The sequence below is a fragment of the Phodopus roborovskii genome, unplaced genomic scaffold, assembly GCF_943737965.1.
Source record: "Phodopus roborovskii unplaced genomic scaffold, PHOROB, whole genome shotgun sequence".
NCBI lineage: Eukaryota > Metazoa > Chordata > Mammalia > Rodentia > Cricetidae > Phodopus > Phodopus roborovskii.
In genome coordinates this window covers 30,017,294-30,031,682 of record NW_026126482.1, presented here as the reverse complement: position 1 = coordinate 30,031,682, position 14,389 = coordinate 30,017,294, and the positions used below count along the sequence as shown (strand labels likewise).

The 14,389-nt window shown below is 41.7% G+C and overlaps 1 protein-coding gene across 2 annotated transcripts in view; it reads left to right on the top strand.

Moving 5' to 3' along the window:
• The window catches only part of LOC127229374 (type-1 angiotensin II receptor A), a 42,672-nt gene extending 31,561 nt beyond the window's left edge, over positions 1 to 11,111 (top strand). For both annotated transcript variants that reach the window (XM_051194497.1, XM_051194498.1), the window contains one exon: positions 9,534 to 11,111. In XM_051194497.1, the coding sequence (XP_051050454.1) occupies positions 9,581 to 10,660 (1,080 nt within the window). In that variant the 5' untranslated portion in view covers positions 9,534 to 9,580 and the 3' untranslated portion in view covers positions 10,661 to 11,111. The remainder of the gene's footprint in view (positions 1 to 9,533) is intronic.
• Positions 11,112 to 14,389: the final 3,278 nt, after the last annotated feature.

Sequence of the window (14,389 nt, the reverse complement as noted above, 5' to 3'; positions counted from 1 at the left end):
TTGTTTCTTAATGTTCTATTTTATGGACTCTGTATTTCCCATATTTCCTTAAGCACTTTGAATGCTTGGGGGATATCCCCACTGAGTTATGCATGCTTTGCAGGTCCTCAATCAGAAATTTTATCCATTTTTTTTTTCTTGGAATTTGCCTTCATTTGGGTTCTGTAGTGTTTTCAGTTCATTCCTGTGAAGAGGAACATCCTTTGGAGGTTTCAATGTCTGGAAGTGAAACTTCTGCTTGGGCATAGAACATTCATTTAATGTAGGAGAGATTTTAAGCCCAATTCAGGGTTTCACTTTTCAACTTGGACTCCTTTCTGTAGATATACTGGACTGGGTCTGCCACTCAGACTCTGGCTGGTTTAAATCATTGTCCAAATGCTTATGGAAGATAGTCTTCCATTTAGCAACATCAAGGCTGTGTTGAGTCTCTTACCATTATATCACTGTTGTTTCCAATGATGCTCTCTTGGCTTCCCCGAATGACCTTTCACATATTTAATATTAGTCATTATGAACTGTTGGAGCTGAAGGAGGGGCTGACCTGAGCTTGCAAAGAAGTTGGATTTGAAAAATCTGCTTGGAAATGGATCCTCTAGAATGCAAACTCATTCCCAGTTCATTTCCATATGAACGCTGTTGGTGGTTTTGGGTAGGTCAGTACAATTTTAGACACTCCAAACATGGGATTCATGGAACCAATTGATTTGTGTGATGTCAAAGTAGGGTCAATAGAGCAAAGAGGGAGGAGGGGACCATTTCCTCCTAGCCCTGGCAACAAAGGCTCCCCAGAGATTTGTGTGCATTAAATCAATCCCTGCTGTTTTTTAGTTTTTTTTTTTTTTTAAAGATACTCTCATGTAACTCAGATTGACCTCCAGCGATGCTGAGGTGGGTCTTGAACTCTTATCTTCTTCCCTCCACCTCCTGAGTGCTAGGATTATATTGCAACACTGTATAGGACCAAGAGCAAAGAAAGAAGTAATATGATTAATCCTTGTTAAGATATGAATGACTGCTAGCCAAAACAATTTTTATGCAGTAATTAACTTTCATAAAAATTATCTGGAAATTATACTGCTACACAGGCATAAGTTCAAAAAGTATAATAAGATTAGTGGAAAAGTCAATAAAACATTAAGAAGTCCTTCTGAGGAAAGAAAACAAAAGCAATAGACCTCCCCCAAAGCGGAGCCCTAGGCTGTACTTGGTAATTCTTTTAACTGTCTACTGTCCTCTCAGCCCATTTCAAGAGGCTCTCTGCCTGCTTCGTTTTCTTGCCCCAAAGTTTGGTTTGACCCTGGTGTTTTCTGTGAGTGAGGAGCATGGTGAATTGACTTTGGGAGCTTGATAAAAATCAGTGTGTGTGCCTTAGACTCAGTCACCCACTCACTTACTGTCCACTCGGTGGATAGCTCCGGAGACATTCCCAAGCTTAGAGTATTGGAGGAGGATAGACATCTTCCTTACAAGCAACTTCGGGTCCTACTTTTCATGTCTCTATGACACACTGGGTTAAAAGATGGACATGCTATCACAGCTGATCATTCATAGCATTTGAAATGCCATATGGGGAGGGGACAGCAGAGCTGCCTGTCCTGAAGATTTAAAATGACATATGAACAAGAGGAAAGTAGAGATAGTGGGTTCATGGAAGCCCATTAAGTGAAAGCTAATTCCTTGCAGTAAGCCTTATTCCATAGATTTAGTTTTTAAATTTTACTTAAATTATTTGTAATACACAAGTTACCTTGGTCTCAAGAATGGATCAAGGTTGTACATCTGGCCCTGAGTGGTCCTGTACCTCTGGTCCTGTGACAGGAAATTTTAAGCTGTTCAAAAGGCTGTACAAAGACACCGCATCACCCCTCCCATGAGCTAACAAAACTGGGCCTAGTTATCTGGACAGGAAAACATCCCTCAAAAATCTATCTGTTCCAGTACTCCAGTCCTTGGGGACCCTGCACAACTACATAGCTGACCCAGCTTTCTTTCTTCCTGGGGACTCTCAACACCCTCTTCTAGTCAATTCCCATTTCCCTTTGTCAGCTGCCAACACCTAGTGACATCCTTTACCTGTGACTCAGCTGGCCATGCCAGCTGGGAATCATGTAGGTGTTCCACACTTTCCTTCCTGTCCTCTGCAAATTCCCTTGTCACATCCTTAGCAGACCACTTGCAGGGACATGTCCTCTCTTTCTACTGGTGTTCCTGGGGACTCTGCCAAGCCTCCTAGTGGACCCAGCTTTCCTCCTCCCTGTGGACTCTCCCAGTCCCTTTCCAGCCCATCCCCATTCCTTTGTGTCTGCCAGGGATACCTAGAAATGCAATCTATTTGGGACTCCCAGAGGTCATATCTGGCAGGGACTCAGAAACACTCCTACCAGGCAACCCATAGCCACAGCTCTTGCCTGAGATCCAGAGAGGGCAACAGAAACCAATAAAGCACCCCAAATCACCTCAGTCATCTCAGCCCTGGATGCCTAAACATTAACTCCAAAACCAGAATCACTAATACCCAAGACAGCATGTCTGCACCAGGACCCATCAATACTACTGCAGTAGGTTCCAGGAAATATGATACAGCTAAGGCACAAGAACTTCAAAAAGCCTCCATAAAAATGTACAATGGTCTTAAAAATGACATTAATAAATCTCTTAATGAAATCCATGAGAATGCAAACAGTCAAGCATGAAAGTAGAAACTAACTCACTAAAGAAAACCCCAACTGAGAGAAAACTGGAAACCTCATAGAGAAGTCTCACCAAAAGAGTACAAGACACAGAAGAGAGAATCTCAGGCATTGAAGACAAGGTAGAAGAAATGGATGCCCCAGTCAAAGAAACATCCAGGAAATCTGGAACACTATGGGCAGACCAAATCTAAGAATAATAGGAATGGAGGAAGGAGAAGAAACCAGGGTCAAAGACACAGGAAATACTTTCAACAAAATCAAAGAAGATGCCTATTGAGGTACAAGAAGCAAGCAGAAAACCAAATAGATGGGATGAGAGAAGAAAAGCCTGTGTGTTCCAGAATCTCAAAGAAACATAATACACCCGAAGACACACGAAGACATTACTGCCCCCCTCCCCCCAGTGAGGTATGCAGCTCAGAAACCCCTCTTTTGTGAGCACAAGCTCTCCCTGCTAACCGCGCCCACCCTCTGGGGTCTAACACTGAACTCAAAGTCTTCGTTTTCCTCTTTCTGGCTCTGTTTCAGACACTAGCCACAATCCTGAAATGCTTGCCTGGCCGCTCTGTGCATTTTCTTTCTCTGATGCCCTTCACCCCAGGAAGCTCTCCCAAATCTTGCTAATCCGGCCTGCTTCTTTGACTCCAACTCAACAAATGGCTTTCTGTCCTTGCCTTTCTAGGTTCCCTCTTGCAGAAGCTTCCAAGGTCCCTAGCTTGTCTGCATAGTTGTTTTCTCCTCAAATTCTAATAAAATTGCCCTCTAGATTCCTTCCCAGTCTGTTTTTAGATTTGAGAGTAAGAGCCGCAGAGGGGACTCTGTGTTCCCTGATAGTACTCGCCCTTTCAGGAGCATTTATCATCTGCCCCCTGGAATATTGCAGGGCTTACAGTAGTAAACAAGATGACTCAGAACAGGCCTCTCCTCAAGCAGCTGGCAGAAAGAGTGGGGAAACAAATATGTCAAGATGATTACAGTGTCACGATCTATAGCCAAAGTCCCAAAGCTACCAGAGAGGTTGGGAAAGTTTCGCAGAGAATGTGACACACAGAGCAGATGATGTTTGTGTGTGGATACTAACCACTCCACAAGTGAAAGGCGAGGGCTGAGAGCGCAGAAGCTGGGTGAAAGGGACAAGGAAATGACACGAGAATGCTGGGGTGTCCTTTAGGACAAAGGAGTCTTTCTTGGAAGCTAGTGTTCTGGAAATTTGATGGCCACCAAAGGCTGCCCTGAGCCAGTGGCTTTTGAGTTCTTGTTTTGTGGATTGGAAGAATAAAGCTCCCAGGAGACAGAGGAAGAGTTGTAGAGTTTATTATAGAGTCACAGGTGGGGGTGTGACTCTATAATCTGAATTATAATAGGAATAGGAATATTCATTCCTATATTCCTAGTATCAGACAAAGAGGCACAGGAACAAACTGAAAAGTAACTTGGCAAGGTGATTTACTTTTGGAAAGTTCCTTAACAACCCAAACCAAGTGATCCAAGCACACACTGGGGGGGAGAAGTTCACTTAGTGTTTATCCTGTCACATGGTAGTTCCTCTGTGTCACCTCCTTGGTGAGAGCTTGACCTAATAAACTGACACCATTGGATAACTCAGAATTGGAGCAAAGGGGAAGGGTGGGATAGAGTCAAGTCTCAGGAATGCCTGGCATCCGGGGCTTGGGCAAGCAGACAAAAACTCAAGACTTTCAAGACAGGAGAGGTGGATGGGGAATAGGAGCCCTTGGTGGGCTAGCTGTCTTTAATTGCAAAAACAAATAAAAAACCCCACATCTTCTCACAAATTGTTACTGGACTTAGGGGCTCCAAGGAGCCAAGTTCAGCTATTTATCCTCAATAAGTCGATTTAAGGGGCCAAATTAAAAGTGAGGCAGAAAAAGAGATTCTTTCTATGTGGCCACAGGGACAAAGATCCAGTGTCTTTTCTAGAGTCCTTCTTCAGGGTCCTGACCTGAGGGGAGAATGTAATACAAAAAGGAGATATGTGTTTGTCAAGGTATGATCCCATGCCCACCAATGTCTCAGCTCCAGGTCTCTCCTGTGAGGGCTCTGACCAGCTGTAAATCTTTCTTGAGGACATAGGCTACCTTCAGAGCTTCAGCTATTTCCTCTCACAGCAGGAGATTCCTGGGGGAAATTGCCATTTCTTCAATTTTAATTTTATTTCCTTCCTTCCTTCCTTCCTTCCTTCCTTCCTTTTTTTTTTTTTTTTTTTTTTTTTTCCTTCTGAGACAGAGTTCTCTGTGTAGCCTGTCCTGGAAACTCACTCTGTAGACCTTGCTGACCTCAAACTCACAGAGAGCCGCCTGCCTCTGCCTCCAGAGTGCTGGGATTAAAGGCATGCACCACCACCTCTTGGCTACCTTTTGCAATAGCTTGATACCCAAAGAGGGAAACATGAAACATCTCTTTGGAATATATTCATTCCCACCAGGTAGGCCAGTCCTAGGAGCTGAGTGAGCAAGAAGGAGAGAGCCATGCTATTTGAGTGAGGGTGGAGGTCAGCCAATGATAGACAAATAGCTCCATGGTAAAAGTGGGAGGAGCAAGTGGGCTTCAGAGAAAGAGAACCCAGGACATTAGGTAAAGTTTACTTTTTTCTGGCTAGCACCCAAAAGAAAGAAGCTCAGGGAAAAGTAAATTTCTGCCTCTGGAAGGGAGTCAGACCAACAGAACCCCAAGACTCTCCTGGGCCGCCCCAGGAGGCAGGAATTCTGGGAAGAAAACACACACTCTCTCATTAAAGGAATAAAAACTCCTCCTGTGTCTATGGCTTCCAGTGGATCTGCATTCCTAGGATTGGTCCTCCTTTCTTGATTTAACCAGGCTTTTTTGTTTTAAGACAGCTTGAAATGCAAGGCCTCTACCAGGCTAGAGAAACCATTTTCCTTAATTGGCCCCCACAGGGCCCTAATCAAGGCTACTGTTAATAATAATGAGGGTGGAAACTAAACACTCAGGTAGGTACTGTAGTTTTACATATTGAGGGAGGCAAAAAAAGGCCATTTGAAAAATCTGCCTTTGATTTTTCCTGGAGAAATGTGAACACATATCTATCTACTCATGCTAATAGGGCATCAATAATGGATCAAGTTCAACATGGTGAACCAATGATCTTACTAGGCTTACTACAGAGTGTGGGTGATGGACTGACAGGACCACCAGTGACCATAAAACATCATTGTTACCTGAGTGAAGATGTCGAGAAAGGTGCACCAGGAAGCCTCACTTTCATTAACTGCCACTTCTGGTATACTCAGGGACCTCCCACAGCCACTTGCTGTGTGACAGGCAGGAGAAAGCAGCTGCTGTAGAACCAGGTTAGGGTCCTGGGATCCTTCCCTTTTCTATCATAGAGTACTAACGTCATTGCTATAATGTAGTCTTAGCCATCACTGCACCACTGTCTTGTTCTGCTTGGTCCGTTGCCATGGTTACTGGGGGGGGGCAAAGGTTCTCTCTGTGCCAAGATGATTATGAGACGTCTGTTTCATGAACTGAGGAAAAAGCCACAGTGCAACAAGAATCTTTCCCACACATTTTTCTGATGTGCTCATAAGAAAAAAAAAAAGTATACATTTTTCAGAATCACATAGTGAACAATTTGAGTGACGATATGAAAACTGGGAGGGAATATTTGCAGGAACAGAATTCCTTCCCAAACACCTGGTTTTTCCTGAAATCCCAAAGAATCTCTTCCGGCTATAGCACCCTGTAAAAGCATGTCTTGTTGATAAGACCAGGCCTCCTTCCTGCGTTTGGCATCCTTACTGCACACATGGTTTCCTCACAGGTAAGCCCTGAATGGTTTAGTGGAAGTCAACATCCAGACAGTTCAAAGAATAAACAGTTCTACCCTGTATAAGGTGAAGATCCCTGGGAAGAACACTGTGTCCAGTGAACACAGAGGATACTGGGATGTGGATGCCACTTTTGCATGTGTTCAAGTGATTGGAGAAAGACACATGAATAGTAAACTGAGTGAGAGACATTATTGGAGGGTTGTATTTTCAAAGGAGTAAGTGAGCAGAATCAGAGAAAGAGGTTAGAATCTCAGTGGGCATGCTGTATGGGGACTTTTATGTCAGATTTCATGGGCATTTTGAATCATGAGCATAGGTTGGGTTTTCTCACTTATGTTCTCTGTAACATGTAGCTCTACACACAACTTTAAAACAGTTTCCTTTGCTTTATCTCCATTAGGGGTGTGCATTTTACTATTGTGATGAGCCACAGATCACCTTCAGGCACTCTAGTGTAATGGTTTTCTACCCATGGGTTGTGCTCCCCTTTGGAGATCAAATGACCTTTTCACAGGGGTTGTCTAAGACCATTGAAAACACAGATATTTACATTACAGTATGAATACAGATATCCATAGCAGTAGTAAAGCAGGTATGAACTAAAAGTAAAAATAATTTTATGGTTGGGGGTCACCACAGCATGAAGAACTGTATTGAAGGGTCACAACATTAGGAAGGTTGAAAACTCCTGCTCTAAGGTGTCTCTGGATAGCTTCTGCCTGCTCCAGCAGCTCCAGCCAGATCTAGTAGCTGAAGGAACGAATGTGTTCACGCTTCCTCTTTGCCAACAGATTGGTTTTGAATGCTGATTTTGTAGTGTTTGTGCAAAGCTTCGCAGATGGTATTCTCTGCCCCACTCTGCCCTCACCTGCTGGTCATATTGAGCATTCCTTCCCACCCCGTCTTAAGTCTACCGATACAATAACCAAAAGACAGCTCTTTTGATTATTACTAATGGAGGATGCTCATAATTTTTATTCCCAAGTTTGTGAAGTTAAATAAATTGTGTAATGAATAAGCTGCAGATGTGGCATTCCTGTTAGGTTAAAGATTAATTAGTTAGATTACATTAGAAACAACTTTCAAGCTACTCTGAGAATTAATGTCATTTTTTTTTAACTTAGTAGCAGTGTTTTTCTGAAGTCAAGTTTGTGCTTTTAATTGAGTTTCTTTACCTGAAGCCACACTCACCTAGAACCACACTTTCCACGTCTTCTCACTGTAACTGGGGAACAAGTACATGGTCTTTCATCAAACCTTTGCTATCAACATGGTATTTCTTATGAAATCCTGAGGCTTCTAGCACATTTGCTACCAATAGCTGGTCAATTTCATCACTACCTTGTGCTAGAAAAGTTAGGGGGAAAAGAGTTTATTCAGCTTACACTTCCACATCACTGAAGGAAGCCAGGACAGGAACTTGAACATGGTAGGAACATGAAGGCAGGAGCTGATACAGAGGCCACGGAAGGGAGCTTGTTACTGACTTACTTCCACTGGCATAGAGCCAAGGACCAGGAGCATGGGAGTGGCCCAACACACCATGAGCTGGGCCCTATCCCCCCCATCACTAATTGAAAAAATGCCTTACAGCTGGATCTCATGAAGGCATTTCCTCAACTGAGCCTTCTTCTTCTCTGATGACTATAGCTTGTGTCAATTTGACACATAAAACTAGCCAGTACAACTATGAGTCTTGAAATTTCATCAGGGACACATAGTTTTGTTGTTGTTGTTGTTTTTTTTTGTTTGTTTTGTTTTGTTTTTGAGGCAGGGGGGATGTTTTCCTATCCAGGTGACAAACTGGCTCATTTGGATGTGTGTGTGTGTGTGTGTGTGTGTGTGTGTGTGTGTGTTTTATGGATGGGATGAATGCTTGCAGAGTACATATGTGAATGTCAGAGGACAATCTGGGGCATCAGTCATCACACACCATCCACCTTTTGAGACAGGATCTCTCATGGTCTTGGAATTTTGCTTTAGACCAGACTAGCAGGCCCTGGAGCTCCCAGGGATCTGCCTGTCTTTACCTCTCACCTTGTCATTACTGGGATTGAAGGCACATCTTACTGCACTCAGCTTTTTACATGGGTTCTGAGAATCCACACTCAAGGTGTCTTGTTTGCAAGGATGTACTTTAGCCACGTTTTTGTGGTTTCAGAGTCTTTTGGACAGTTTAGAAAGTCATGTGTCTATCTAGGGTGTGTGACTCAGTCCTGGTCTTTTGACCAAAGAAATAATCTATTATAAAGTGTGTAAGAAAAAAATTACAAGTCTATGATAGCCATGCTTTCTCAGGCGACAATAGAGTTCTGTTAATGTACCATGGGCAGAGCTTGTGTCCCTACCTTCCTCCTTTTCATATACTATTATAAACTTCAGGAGAGGCAGCTGGGTTGTGATACTGTCTCCTTCCTTAAAATTAGCATATTCAAGGAGGTGGCATCTGTATTAGTTACTGGACTTGTTGCTTTGACAAGAGACCTGGCAAGCCACTTAGGGGAGGAAGGGCTTGTTTGGCCCACAGAGTATAGGCTGCCATGAGGAGGGAGGCATGACAGTGAGAGCAGCCACAGTTAGTGGATGTTGGTGTTCAGCAAGCTGTCTCTCTTATGCAGTCTGGGACACCAAATGATGGAACAGTGTCCAGACAGTTAGGGTGGCATCTTAACATACCCAAAGGCTTGCCATTTCAGTGGTCTACACCCTGTCAAGTTGACAATCTGTATTAAGAATCAAAGGGCTGATTATGATTAAGGTTATGAAGAAGGGGTCCATCATTCCATGACTTTCAAGCTTTCTATTTAATTGGTCACTTAACAGTACCTAAGTATGTGCTCTAGAAACTAAGTGACCTATCATGACTTTCTCAATCCATGAGGTTTCTTCAGAAAATGTGATCTAATATCTTTTCCAAAGGTAATGTCTTATTACTAGATTTGTGGTTGAGAATGAAAGTTGCTCATTTACAACTGGAACTTAAACTTTTAACTTCATATGTTCTTGGGATTTTTGTTTTCTCCAGGTGCATTTTGAATAGTGTCTGAGACTCACTCAACCCAGAAAAGCAAAATGATCCTCAATTCTTCTACTGAAGATGGTATTAAAAGAATCCAAGATGACTGTCCCAAGGCTGGCAGGCACAATTACATATTTGTCATGATTCCAACCCTGTACAGCATCATCTTTGTGGTGGGAATATTTGGAAACAGCTTGGTGGTGATTGTCATTTATTTCTACATGAAGCTGAAGACTGTGGCTAGTGTTTTTCTTCTGAATCTTGCCCTGGCTGACTTATGCTTTTTGCTGACCTTGCCACTGTGGGCTGTCTATACTGCTATGGAATACCGCTGGCCCTTTGGCAATCACCTTTGTAAGATTGCATCAGCCAGTGTCAGTTTCAACCTCTATGCCAGTGTGTTCCTGCTCACCTGTCTCAGCATTGATCGATACCTGGCCATTGTCCACCCAATGAAGTCTCGCCTCCGCCGCACAATGCTGGTGGCCAAAGTCACCTGCATCATCATTTGGTTGCTGGCTGGCTTGGCCAGTTTGCCAGCTGTTATTCACCGAAATGTGTATTTCATCGAGAACACCAACATCACAGTTTGTGCTTTCCATTATGAGTCTCAGAACTCAACCCTTCCCATTGGGCTAGGCCTGACCAAGAACATTCTGGGCTTCATGTTCCCTTTTCTGATCATCCTCACCAGCTATACTCTTATTTGGAAAGCCCTAAAGAAGGCTTATGAAATCCAGAAGAACAAGCCAAGAAATGATGACATCTTTAGAATAATTATGGCGATTGTGCTTTTCTTTTTCTTTTCCTGGGTTCCCCACCAAATCTTCACTTTTCTGGATGTCCTGATTCAGCTGGGTGTCATCCGTGACTGTAAAATCGCTGACATCGTGGACACTGCCATGCCCATCACTATCTGCATAGCTTATTTTAACAACTGCCTGAACCCTCTGTTTTATGGCTTTCTGGGGAAAAAATTCAAGAAATATTTTCTCCAGCTTCTGAAATACATTCCCCCAAAGGCCAAGTCCCACTCAAGCCTGTCTACAAAAATGAGCACGCTTTCCTACCGCCCTTCAGAAAACATGAGCTCATCGGCCAAAAAGCCTGCCTCTTGTTTTGAGGTGGAGTGACAGGTCCAAAGTCTGCTGGTGAAGTAGTGCCCTGACAGAATCCAGGGCAGCATCCAACTAGAAGGCACACTACCAAAGGAACACTCACCCCTGCCTAGGAGCTAAGCAGAAAACGCGTTCAATGGATTGTAGATGTTTTCTAAAACTCTGAAAAATAGCTTTGACAAACACCCAAGCAAAGCCACTCCTTGCCATGTCTTGCATTATTAGACGATGGCTGCCCAAAGGAAGAGTCGGGAACTGGATGGATTTGTGGGTTGGGAATACATTTGCTGGCAGAAATGCACTCTCCTCAGTCCCCTCTTGCTATGTTCTTTTTGATTTCCACATGAAGGTATGTAGAACATGTTAAATATTTAGACAAGCAACAAGAGGCGGGAGAGGTGAAGATAATTTGTTCTGCTCAATTTCCAAAGGGAAAGGGACCTTTTTTGTCTCTTTAGTCGTTAGTAATTGCGACCCACTTGTCCCTGTTACGACACATATTGTGCAAAGATTTGCTAAGCTGTAGTCAACAGGTTTCAGGACCCCTTTGTACAATCCAGCCAGTGTCTTTCAAATGCCCACTGCCCCAAACAGTGCCAACTAGTGGTGTGTTTATGTAGCAGTGTTACCAGAGTCACACATCAAAGTCAAACTGCTTGTAATAACTGTGACTTCTTAGGTACATCAGCTTTATTTCACATTTGAGAATTGTATACAGTAGGTGGTGAATAGACTATATATCATAAAATCTGCCTTGCTCTCTAAGAAGTATCTATTCTCAACATATATGTACATCTATATCTCTGAACTGTCATTTCATGAAAATCTGGTAATGTTATGTTTACCTCAAAATAAAGTAATTTTATTGTAAAGTATCTAATCTTCCTTACTTAAAAGAGAAGCCCATCTGTTTTTACAGTGATATGGATGTAAGTGCCAATGTATTTCTACATCATTTTATCTGATTGATGGTTTGATATTGTTAGATATAGGCTTTATATCTCACTGTTGAAAAAAAAATCAAGGAGGAACCAGTTTGTTATGCTAAACAATGTAGGACAGATGCATCATTTTGAATTTGTCAAAATTCTTCATACAACAAAGACATTTTCATTGCTTATAATATTAAATTAATACATTGATTTACTCATAAGTTTTTAAATAATCAGATGACTCTACTCATCTGCTTGATCATTGCAGGAGATTTAGAAGCTCTGGAAACCACAAAATAATAGTCATATTTAGTTCTTCAACACAAAAAAATTTTCAATTTGGTGTTTTAGGCCATGTCTTTTACTGGTTTTGTATTCATCATTTATATATACATATGTAAATTATGATGTTGGAATCATAATGTATATGTATTTCTGTGTACAGGTTTGTCCCTCAGTATCATTGCATAGTAGTTAGTATCCCATTAAATATATTTCTTCAAACATTTTAATACTGTTACAAAATATAAACACCCCTAATCTGATTAGGGAATCACCAAATTGGAACGTTTACCAATTTATCAGTATCAAAAATTGCATTGTGCTGATCACTCAAGTACTTGAATCTGATAAATCCCTCACACTCCGAGAAGTAGCAGAACCAAGTATACAGTTGTAAACATTTTTCATATTTACAGTGCATGGGAACACTTATTTTCTAGAAAACACAATAAAATTTATCCACCACCAACTATGTTTGGCTGCAGCTCATGACGGCCTTAGGAGAAAGGGGCTTTTTACTGAAAGAATCCAGGTAACTTATATAAGGGCAGGGAACAGACTAGAGCAGGATGTTTCTATGGGGCAATTAGCTCATTCTTTACCTGAAAAGCATTCACTCTTCTTATCCCAGGCATGCTGAGGTGTCCATCTGGTCCAATAAACTGTGCAAAGGATTGGGTAATATTTAGAGTAGTTGATTATAATAATATGTAATATAGTAATAATTAGAATAGTTGATAGATGCTATAGGCAAGGTCACTCAGAGACATATTATTGGTGGACAGGGCAGAACTTTCACCAACAAATCATCTCAGCCATATTCTTGGAAATAAATGTGATTACATGTGCTTCATATTAATTTTTTCTTGTTTTATTTTAAGTTTCACTAATACATTTGTGGTCACTTATTTCGATTTTATTTTATTTTTAAAAGGATTGTGTGGTAGTTTAAATGAGATATCCCCTATAAGTCCCAGACATTTGAATACTTGGTCTTCAGTTGGTGACTGTCTGAGTAGGGGTGAGGTGGGGGATGGAGGGGTCAGGAGGTGTGACCTTGCTGAAACAGGTATGTCACTAGGAGTGGGCTTTGAAGTTTCAAGAGACTGGAGCCATTTCAAATCACTCTCTCTGCTTCCTATTTGTGGATGAAGACATGAGCTGTCAGCTGCTGCTCCAGAAATATACTTGCCTGCCTGTTACCAAGTTCCTCACTAGGATGGTTGTGGACTCTTACCCCATAAGTCCCCAGATAAACCCTTTCTTCTACAAACTGTCTTGGTCATGGTGTTTATCACCTTGATAAAATACTAACTAGCACAGATTTCCTCCAAACACTAAATTCTATCTCATCTCAAGTGAGACATCATGCCATATATTTTTTTTTCATGAACATATTTAAAGTAAGTGCACTACTTGCTTTTGGAATATCTTTTAAAGATGCAAAATCCAAAGACCTACCATAAAGGAATGCAGGAGCTACATAACCAAGCCTTATTCCTATAACTACATGGGACTGAGAATCTGACAATACCTGCTATTATAAATTAATTGTAGCTGAAACCTATTTCCTGACATAGCACGGTGGCAAAATATTGACTATAATAAATCTAATTTGAAGCATGGAATCATAAGGAAGGAAGTGAGCAACCACATCACCTGATGGTCCAAACAGATGGCCTTGATGCTGTTAGGCTCCCCACTAGAACTAGTAGCCCATTAGTCCTCTTGGTCTCATAGAAAGAGTAAATACAACATTCCACCTGGCCCAAGTCCAGGCCCAACCATTAAACTAACTCACCTCTGCTTGAGAAATCATATAGTGAGGTTAAGAAATTATTTTCCATAATCAGAAAGAGCCAGGATTAGTAAGTTAGAATAAGCTTGTGTAGCTCTAGCAATATTTAATTATGTCACACACAAGAAAGCTTTGGATAGATACATTTCTATCCAAAGGGTTGAAAAAAACCCTTTATCAGCATGATAAGAAACCATTTATCTATTAGCATGAGGTATAAATTTAAATGATAAGTGATCTGAATTCTGAGACTATTTACAGCAGGCTTTTTTTTTTTTTTTAATTACAGTGACTTAGTTTCAAGAATCCTAATGGCAATGAGTCATAGATGCCCCTGGGTCCAGTCCTTGATTCTTTCCATGTCTATAAAGTTTCTTTCAAAACGCTAAACAGAATGAGAAAATAGAGATTCTGAGAAAGCCTGCCTGTGAATTGGGTTAGAGCTCACAGAAATACTTTTCCAAGCACAATGAAGTTTTGTTGGGTCATATGGGTACATAGAGTTACCAAATGATAAGTTTCCAGAAATAAACAAACAGCCTTCCAATATCCCAGGATCAGATATAAAAGCACAAAACTCTTCCAGGATTCATCAGAGAGGAGACACCTAGACAGATGTATGTGCCTTAGCCAACACCATATATGTGACACTATAAACCCCAGTGTGGACCCATTCCCAGTGTGGCCTTTTCCCAGATGGACACTGAAGGGACATTTCCAAGTGGTGCTGAT